Source organism: Mya arenaria, chromosome 5 (assembly GCF_026914265.1).
Source record: "Mya arenaria isolate MELC-2E11 chromosome 5, ASM2691426v1".
NCBI lineage: Eukaryota > Metazoa > Mollusca > Bivalvia > Myida > Myidae > Mya > Mya arenaria.
Window position 1 is genome coordinate 14,491,399 of NC_069126.1, and position 10,861 is coordinate 14,502,259.

Consider the following 10,861-nt stretch of genomic DNA (forward strand, 5'->3'; position numbering starts at 1 on the left):
ATCGTGCTGTCCAGATGTACAAAGGCTTTACTACATGAGTAATAGGCTTTCCCTGTATCATCTGAATCGATTACAACCCTGATTTCGTGGTTGTCAGGGTTAAATTGGAGTTGTTTTGACTAGTTAACCATGGTCGCAACGACCTTTATGATATTATAAAGTGGGCAAGTGGCATTTGGTGTAACATCTAATATTAAGTTGACACCCGTCACAGAAGTGAGAGATCGCAGTAATCGCATTCCGAGGATATTAAACCATCAAAAAGTTCGGTAAGGGCAACGTGTATTGTAGGCTCGGGCTCGAAGTCTCGCGCGGGAATGAAGACATCGCTTTCGGGAGATTCGCGGATTACAAAGTTAATTACAAAGCCGACATTGTGGCCATCTGTTACTGTCCTCTCACAATGGCCTTTGTAAGGAAAGAAGCCTGTTGGACAAATCACCCTGTTGCAGTTACCCTGCGAAAAAATATGAACAACGTTGTTTTTTTTTATGTCGCTATTACTTTATATATAGCTAGCCGCCCGTTTGTGTCATGTTAATTTTATAACATGAAGCGAACGGGGGTCTGGCTCAGCCTCTCAGAGGTGATCAAAGTAATACATTGGGTTATACAGCCTTGTGCTAATATTTATTGACGAAATATAAACACTTTATTGGTAAATTGAAAAGTTGAATGATAACCACCGTCATGTAATTTGTAAGTCAAACAGACTGACGGACATACAGACTGACGATACTTATAGACGGACATTGTGACATACATGCATACTAACAGACGGACAGACAGACATACAGACGGACTTATAGACGTGCATACCTACAGGCTGGCGGTTAAATAGACGGACGGACGGACAGCCGGACTAAAAAACGGACGGACAGATTGTTGGACTAATAGACGGACGGACGGTCAAACCGCCGTACTAATAGCCGGAAGATGGTAATACATATTGCCGGACTTATAGACGGACTGTCAGACTTCCGACTAATAGCCGGATTGGCGGACAGATAGATTGACAGAATAATAGACTGACGGACAGACTGTCGTATGGACGGACGGACTGCCGCACACACGAATGGGTATATATTGGGTATTAATTCCTTCATTCTTTATATAAAATAAATGTGTAGTCCTTGTTGGTTATGGTTAGTTATGGTTAGCAGGACATAAGTGGGTATATGTTTATATTGGGGGTAATGGGAAAGTAGCCGGGCGGGTTGACAGACTGCCGGACTAACCGACGGACGGACGGATGGGCGGACATATTGCCAGACTGATAGACGGGCGGGCGGACAGACTGCCGGACTAACAGACGGACGGGCGGACATATTGCCAGACTTATAGATGTGGGGGAGATGACATTGTTAAGTTGTGCATTATGTCACGATAATATTATAATTACTATCAACATTGAAATATTTGAAATGCATGTACCTAATAACTAGTTATTTCCTTAAATGCAATATTTTTACTAAAATATATTTATGAAATAATTAATATAAAAAAAAATCAACGGCAATAAGGGTAAACATATCCATAGTTTGTTCTAAGAGCAGGCGCGCAGACTTTACGCGAGTACGCGGCTGAATCCACATGATTCAGACAAAAATATGTATAAATCAGCCAGAGTAGCAGTATGCGTACTTGACTCCATGATCCTTATACTGTCCATTCTCCGGTACCAAATAAAGCAGATTGCACCAGATTGCCCCTGCTAAGAGTCCGTGTGGCCATAGTATTATTTTTCTATTTTGTTCGACTTGCCTGTGCTGGCGTGGGTTAGGTGCCTAAATATGAGCGAATCCCTTCAATACTAGTAAGTATTAAGTTTCATAGAAACACTTATGATCGGCAGTGCTCCTTTTTTAGACCGTTGAAGGGCTCCCTTTCTACTTGTATTATTTAGATATAGATTCACACCATAAACTACCTTATTTAAAAGGGCAAACACAACTTTTACACTTGATAGATGCACGAACTAAATGTATGAATTTTAATGCATCATTTTATTAAACTCATTTGATTATATTTAATAGCTACGGGGCAGTTAAAACGCGATAAAATGACGCTAATTCATTTTTAACTGTACATAAATCAAACGTCTTTTGCATTCTGATCATTAAAATTTAATCACCGCATTCAAATAAGTTAAACACACTAATGCATTAAACGCGATTTGTGCATCAGGCTATCAAGTGTAGAAACTATAATGTGTCCCTTTAAAGGTTAACTGAACCATGCCGGAAGTTGTAATTTTTAACCTAATAATGAAGACTAGGTCCGATATGAGTCCCATCCCAGATTATTTGATAAAATTCAGAGTAACGTGTTCTTTTCATAGGCAAGATAATGTGACCCACAGGGGCTCGAATCCACGAACTCTTTGGTGAAATGCAGACAGTTTAACTGTGCGTGGTGTTTACACATCAGTAAGTTATACTAGCAATCGAAACAAATACATATAAAACACAGTATACAGTCCAGGAAATTGCCTCCCAAACACCTCATTTTGAGAAAAGGGCTTATCAGTCCATGAAATCAGCATGAAATTGAACCAGTCAATTAATCACCACTTAGCAGGCCATCCTGCTGGGCTTTTTACTGTGTGTATTCCCAGATGCTCCGTGTACTGACCAATTCCAGTATGTCAGCATTGAGTTTGTTTGGAGTGAATTGTGTTTATCAAAATGTTTTTGAAAATATACCAGTCATGCTCAATACCATTTTTTCGTGACTATCAGACAAAAAATCGACCAACAGTGTTTTCGACATGAACACTTTCAGTCCGTTTCAACCAAGATCGTAAAGCTGCAGATGGTCAATTTCTAGGCGTCACTCAGTTTTTGGCTTGATGCCAGGATCTAAGTGATCAGTACAAGGTCATCTCGCCCTTTCAGATTTGACCAGTTCATGTTTTTGCAAAGTTGTCGCCAATGGTCAATATCAAGACCTTTATCGATTTACACTTAATGTAAGTGTTGAATGAGACATACTTTTGCTTATATATAAATAACTTATTCATTGATAACGACAAGTGAAGTACTGTTATTTTAAGTCTCATGATTCATCGGCCACTAAGTTCAAAGAGTTAAGGTACATACAGACTTGACTTTGTACGGTTGTGAAGTGAACATCAGTCAGTATAAGTTGCCTTGACCTATAATAGTTTTGTCCACGCAAGGTCGCAATCCAGTATCATGAACAAGGGCATTCCCCGAAACTTGCCGGAGATGGCCGAGTTGTTACGATTTGCATGGGCGGTCAAGTCACGAAAAGTGCGCCAGTGCAACAGTCATCGCACCGATGTAATGACATGAGGTTTCTTAGTTTGGTGTAGCATACAGTTCCAAGGTGCGTCGTCTTAAAATGAACGTCACAATTCTTGCGTAGGCGGACTATGATATGCGACCCATTTACTGGGCTCACCAACGTCTTCAATCCTAGTTTGTGACAGACCCAGAAAAGCATTTGTTTAAATGTGATAAAAAAGAATGCAAAATTATTTTTGACCAATGGAGTGTATTTTTTTATAAAATGTGTAACTTTAAAGACATGCACCATTATCGTTCTTCAAATAGCAATGTTACTTTAAGATTAAGATTTGCTGTTTAGAGTCTGGCGTTAACATGGGTCCAGGGTCTCCTTTCAAGAAAGATCGTAGAGTTTAAGAAAGTGAATTTCCAGGCGATACCCCGTTTCGGGCGTATTCAGCGATTCTATAAAAAATATTGTAAGGAAATTAATTACACAGATTGTGTGCGTAAATTAACGGGTGTCCCCGGGCACTTTAATGAAAAAGCAGCGGTAGGTTTATGACTGATGTATATTATTGAAACAGAATGTTGCTCGTATTACTATTTCCTGGGTAGATCCCAGGGCACCGTTTCAATCAAGATCTTAGTAAATGTCCAGGGGTTAACCCGTTTCGATGTAAACTGCGTTACATTAAATATATCGTAAGCTCATTTATCGTAAACATTCACGAGAACTGTTAAGCGTATGGCTATCTGTGAGAATCTTTGAGAATATTTTCCTGTCGAGAGTCGAGTTTCCGACCGTAGGATATAAACGGACACCAATACCACTAGGCCGCATCACCATTTGTTACAAATCACGCGTAACTTTGGTACAATTTTTATTACAAAAGTTTTGGTACATATAATTATCATACAAAATCGTAAAAGGCACAATTATAAACATGTAAGGTGTCAGACCACAAACAAGTAATATGACCGCTATGACCAAGGGATGCGTGTAGTCACGAACAGCACATAGTTTGTTCCCTGAAATAATCTTTTAAGACCAAGAGATGAGATTATTTGTGTTCACCACAGATAAAACAATCCAAAGTTATTTTTTCAAGAAAACAGTAAATCAAGATTTGTCTTTTGCTTGGTGACAACAACGATTACAATATTGAACTTTCTCAATCTTACAATGCTGTTTAGATAAAATAAAGTACATGTAAATGCCCATTTGGAATTCGTTTCATCAACAAAAAGTGCATAGAACAACATTAAAAAGATATAAAACCAATAATGAAATTGAGTATATCAATCTGAGATTTATCTAGTCTTGTCCCTATGTCTCTCGTTTGTCCTGCCTCGCCTGTTTCTTCACTTGTTTTCGTGCCTTCAGCTGATCTTTCTTTCCTTTAACAAACGTTTTCCTCTTTTCCGTTTTCCTTGCCTTTTTTGCCGCCTTCTTCTCCTCAAAAAATGCCGTGCGCTCTTCCGGTGTCATGGCGGCCAATTGGTCTTTCCTTTCCTGAATTCTCGCCGTTTTCCCCGCCCATCGTTCACGCAGGCGCTCAACCTTGTCTTCTTTTCCCTTTGCAAGCAATTTCTGTACCAGCTTCTCTCTCTTCTCTTCAATGGCCGCCTGTTTGTCTTCCGGTGACATCTGCTTCCACTCTTTCTTCTTTTCAATCCTCTTTGCCAACTTCCTCTTAACAAACGTCTGTTTGCGATTCTTCCTACGTTCCTTACGCTGTTCTTTCGTCAACGGCCTGAAAATGTAAATATCAATACATATACTTGTCAAAGTCATTGCAAATAAAGCTAAATTTAATTATTTTTATGTTCAATTTACATCATGGTAACATTTCAAGTTACACGTACCAATATAGCCTTTGAACGAGAATGAAATAAAAATCATAAAATGGGGTAGGGGGATGTACTGCCTTAGAAGCTCTATATGGTACAAAAAAACTTGTTTAACTTTATCTCTTTCACGTTCATGATATTAAAATAATTAACAGAGTACACTGAAAGTGGTGACATTGAAAAGGCTAAGAATTTCAAATTTTCATAACTGTTCGCGTAAAAAATCATGCCAACAAAATATGTAACGAGTCCCTTAAATATTTTTGAATGTTTTCAGCTTAAAGGCACCACTCTGACGGCACCGTCTTCAACGACCATATTGTGTTCTTCAGACGACGACTTTCTTTCAGTGACTTGAACTGAAGTACAACTGTTTAGTGTTTCATCAATCGGAACTCCTTGGCCGAAAACAACCTCGGGTGTATGCCGGTACATTAGTTCGCAAATTTTTAAATGAGAGTGTTAATTAATTCTAGTGTTTTAACGTGTATCTCGTATAACTTAGTTTAAATTGATTGCCAGTGAAGTTTATTATTGCATTTATAATTAAAATTCACAAGAGTAATGTCAATACGTTTAACTGCTAAATTAAAGTTTCTACGCGACCTACTTGCAGCGTAGTTAAATGTAAAAATTTATGACTTTGTAAACCGCCCATACACCATATACATCCGTGGTTGATTTCGTTGAAAATGGCCAAGGAGTTCCGAATGGTATTTCATTTGATTTAAAACTTACCCAACACCATCCTCGTCCTCGTCTGAATCGACCTCACACTGATCAGTCACGTCAGCAGAATCCGCCGTCCATGTGACTTCACAGGGCTCGCATTCGTCGGGTCTGGAACGGGATAATGCAAAAATATATAATAAATAATTATACAAAAGAAGTGCTTTATATTCAAAAAGAATGAATAAATGCATCTGTCATTGAAACGGAAAACAAGCGATCATTAATTATTTAATGCATACATTTATGAAAAAATAATTTATTGCACGAACGAAACAACTGCAAGAATAATTAAATGAGTAAATGATTAAATACATTATAATGAATGAATTAATGAACTTATTAGTGAATTAATAATTGTGTGAAAGAAACGCGCAAACGAATAATCGATGTAAGTGTTTTGTATGTAAGGTTATTTTTGTGTCAAAATTAGAAAGAAAAAGCATGAAATTTGATAAAGGTTTTAAATATATATTTGTTATTGGTTTTGAGTAATCAATATTAAATGTATGTAATAATTATTTAGAGGCTGTTTAGTGCTATGTACATACTGGCACTGTGCTCCCTCGACGTCACATGTCAGGTCCAGGCAGGGATCGTAGGGGCACGCCTCCACATTCTGGTCCTCGCACGCTGGGGAGGGAAAAGTTGGATGTAATATGATTTCAAATCCTAACAAAAATACCTTTTGATTACTAGAGAAATCGTTTCAAGCTATACTACTATAAAGACGGTCAAAATTTGGAAAAGTCGTACTACATATATGTATTTAGTAAAACATTGCCAAAGATAATATTTATATAAGGCCACCTAAAAGGTTAAGACCATTCAAATGTCTAAACTACGACATTTTAGTTGTACGACTTTCTGTACCCTATTCAACCCTATTCAACTACAACTACGAATTTTGGTAGAAATAATTTGGCTATCAGCTCCTAGGTTAATGATGCACCCTTACTCCCAAGTTAGATTTACCACAACGAATATTATAGTTTTAATATTCATTCATATTCACATTCATAATAGCATTAACCTATCATTTATTATTTTTGCGCTTTCTGCTATTAAATTCACAATCTTGTTATCAGTAGTTAATATTTTCCATAAATGCATTATTTAGTAAGTAGTTTAAGGTTTATCAGTCAAAATGTATGTTTGGTATACATGTGTATTTATTGATTTTGAATAAGAGTGTCACATGAATGTTAATGTACCTGATTTGCGAAACAATCCTTTAAAACATGCCTTTAATCACTTAACACTTCACAACTATAATTCATTAAGATATAAATAATGAAATTATGCATGAAGAAGTTTTTTGTATAACTATTACATTTTAGAAACATGTGCAAACGAAAATAAGGTTATGTGATAAAAAATTCAATTGAAATTACTAGCCTAGGAAACTCTCCTTTATCTTTATTTGAAAAAATAACTGTCTATCAAAACTTAATATCATACAAACCTTAAAATATTTAGAATAAAGTTGATACAAATGGATGTAAAAATGACTTACTTGCATAGGCCCCGGCCACAAACACACATAAAAGTATCCACTTCATTGTTCCACTAGTTTCACTATCTCGACCGAATTCGAAACCACCAGCTTTTATATCCCTAACCTTGGCGTCACATTCACCAGAGCCAGCGGGGTTTGTTTATCGCGGATTTGCCAATCACGGTTATCAAAACAAAGTGATGCCCTTCAAATAATAGACCGGTCACTGGTTCTCACCGGATAGCGATCATTATCACTTCCAGATGTCACATGTTTGGGCTTCTTTGAGTTCGAAATACTTCGCTACACTTGACTAGCTTCGATTGACACTTATTAACTTACACTGATGCTTTGTTCTCAACCCAATTAGAATCAGAATATACGCCTGCTGTAAGTGACATGTCATGCGCTCTTATAGAAAAAGATGATCTGGATTAAATGGTGATATTTTTTAGAACATCACGCAAATGACAAAAACAGTCAAAGTATCTTATGCGATTCTCAATACAGTATTCTAAACGTCAAGTGAACGGCATAATTTGACACATAGAGAATGTTGTTGTTGTTTTTGTTCGATACACATGTACATAATATTCATTCAAATATTTCAAATAATATCGTTAGCGTCCGATTTTCATTTTATGTCAATTAAGGGGAAGTAGATGACTAGAAATTGTTAATATTTTCGTGGAGGAGTCTCCCCCCCCCCCCCGCCAACACTTTAAACCATATAAATTTCAGTTCTGAGGTAGGGGCGCAAGTCATAAGGTCGAAAGGTTACATCCCTAAGCTACGCCCCCTCGAAAGGCAAATCCGGGATCCACCCTTGGTAATCATACTCCCACAATTGGCATAAAGCTCAAAAAACATACACATTAAACTTTGGAATATGGTTGAATGATCATGACCTAGATGGCCACATCTTTTACGGGTGTGACATGCGTGTAACTCAAGTGCATGTAAACAGAAACCAGTTGTTTGATGACAAAGTTGACAGTCAGTCTTAAAAACAGAACATAAATTGTCTGAGTATTTCAACTGAAGAGCCACAAACAGATGTCAGTTCGTTGGCCAAGGAGCCTAACTCGACAAAGAATCAAATTAGATCAAATTGGCCTTGCTATTAATCCCTTCGACTGCCGATAGGTGTGGGACTCCCTAGGATTTCGATATAAAAAGGTCTTTTGTCTGCGGCTGATACAGCTTTAACATTGGTCGCGACGGCACACAATTTTGACTTCCCAGTCAGCTTTTGGCATGAACCCCACAAACCTCTGTGTGTGTGTGTATGTTGGTGGTGGGGGGGGGGGGGGGTCGTGGGAGCCGGACAAAACACCACTTGCAAATCCCCTGTCACTTACTTTTGTATAGGTGGACACCCTCTTAGGTTTTAAATAGATTGACAGAATAACAAAATACCCATTTAAACTGTCATATGGGAGAAGATGGGAAAAGTTATCAATACATGTATTAGCATTTACCATTCATTTGCTAATTGCGAAATCGGGTGGATGTGATTTATTCAGGTTGCGGGTATTTGGTTCACAACCCGGTAACCAGTTTATGAATCTTCTTTTTAAACCTGTTGACCTCTTTTCCCTGGATGGAAATCACATGTTGTTGATTTGGGAATTATCTTCACCCATGTATATGACTGAGAGCGGAATCACCAAATTTTCCGATCAGGCGAGGCAAAACTGGGTCTTTATACATAACTTTCAACGTCGTCGAACGGGTAGATTTGGGGGTTATCTAAATCAAGATATAACGAAGGAACGCAACATGCATTCAGTATGAAGCTATTAACACATCATTATGTAACCCCTGTTTATGCCTCAGAGCGGAATCACCAAATTTTCCGTTCAGGCGAGGCAAAACTGGGGTTTAGTCTAGCGGGTAGATTTTGGGGATAATGAAGATACATGTATAACAAAGCATACGGCATGCATTTATGAAGCTGATAAATCATCATTATCGAACGAAGATATGACAAAAGTTTTCGTCATATTTATTCATGCGCTGATTAATTACATTTGAACATTAACTTTTATTATCTGGTTAATACTTCACGTAACTTGCATTGATAAGGCCTACATTTGATTGATATGTTAAAATGTGCACGAGGGGCGCCCCACGGGGAACACATAGTATGCATTTTTTAATTACATTGTTCCATAAAATCATCTAAAATAACCATGCAAGAACCAGAAAAGTTGCCGATTTCAGTGTATTTCATTTCACGAGTGTGAGAAGAAAAACAACTTCTCGGGTGGAATATATGTTTGCTGAGATCGCGAGTTTCCTCTTTTATATAATCTTTTAAAACCTTCATTTCGTTACTGAAATTCACTCTCCAAACATTAAGATGTATTTCACTCAGTCTGCCGCGCCGAATATTACATAATTATATATAGTTTGAACCACTAGCGAATCCAGGAGGGTGCACCGCCCCCCCCCCCCCCCCCCCCCCCTTATATCGTCCAAGTTTACTTTTTAATTTATATAATACAAAGAAAACAAAATACGCCCAAATTGCACCATTCGGACTAGAAATTGTTAAAAAAAATTCTTAGGGGAGTACCCCCTCCCCATGTCAACACTTTAAACACGAAACTATGTTTCGGAGGGAGAGGCGCAATAACGCCTCTTAGTTACGCCCCTCCTAATGGAAACTCCTAGATTCGCCCAGGTGAACTACATGCATTCACTTGTGAAAACTGCATCCTTAGGCTTATGAAGGTCCTATGCAGATGGCCATTCACTAAGAGTCTGTTCATGGACAGTTTTATATTTCAAAACCCCGTTGACTTGCATACATTTTTGTACTCAAGAACTCGGGAAGCAGAATGCTGCTCAGTAGAATTGTAGCCCGACATTGAAATTTGACGATATATAATCGAACGTCGAGCTAAAATTCCGTACAGATCGACATTGAAATTTGACCATATATTATCGAATGTCGAGCTAGGTCATTCCGTCTACAAAATAACCGAAATACGTGTGAAGATTAAACATATTTATATGGCACTGCATTCCCCGATTTCTCAAAGAAGCCCTCATAATTGTGATATTAGATAAAATAACTAGTCATGCTTACGTTTTACGATGATATCCGTTCTTTTGCTCTAGCTCGGAAGTGTCATTTGCTCTTTTTTATACACATCTTTTGCTCTTTTTTATACACATCTCCTAGAGCTGGAGCAACTGTTTCGCAGCCGTGAAGAATGCTGTTGTGTTCACCAGTCCATTAATGGGGGAAAATGTCATCGCACTCTCTGGTTTTAAATAATTTTCAATATTTGAATAATTATGTGACCCTATATAAACGTCCTGTTCTCAAAAACGCTTTCTTGTCAATGAACTGGCCAAGAGTCCTACTCATTCTTTATAATACACCATTCTTACAAGTTAATGATTAATTAAAAACATGTGCATGTAATATCAATTATCTAAATTATAACTAGTCAAGACTAGAAAATCATGATTAATAGTCAGAGCTGTGAGACCACCCGTGATGTCCTTTATCTTA

At 37.8% G+C, this 10,861-nt stretch overlaps 1 protein-coding gene across 1 annotated transcript; it reads right to left on the reverse strand.

Annotated features, from left to right (window-relative positions):
* Positions 1-4,122: 4,122 nt before the first annotated feature.
* LOC128233676 (nucleolar protein 58-like) lies at positions 4,123-7,528 on the reverse strand. Its single transcript, XM_052947472.1, has 4 exons — positions 7,351-7,528; positions 6,386-6,467; positions 5,844-5,945; positions 4,123-5,008 (listed from the first exon to the last, which is right to left on the reverse strand). The coding sequence occupies exons 1-4, from the start codon at positions 7,394-7,396 to the stop codon at positions 4,582-4,584; spliced, it is 657 nt and encodes a 218-aa protein (XP_052803432.1). The 5' UTR covers positions 7,397-7,528; the 3' UTR covers positions 4,123-4,581.
* Positions 7,529-10,861: the final 3,333 nt, after the last annotated feature.

Coding starts and splice junctions, on each gene's coding strand:
- LOC128233676 (XM_052947472.1), bottom strand. CDS start 7,396: ATGAAGTGGATACTTTTATGTGTGTTTGTGGCCGGGGCCTATGCAA. Junction 6,468..7,350: donor TGTGGCCGGGGCCTATGCAA/GTAAGTCATTTT, acceptor TTCCCTCCCCAG/CGTGCGAGGACCAGAATGTG. Junction 5,946..6,385: donor GTCGAGGGAGCACAGTGCCA/GTATGTACATAG, acceptor ATCCCGTTCCAG/ACCCGACGAATGCGAGCCCT.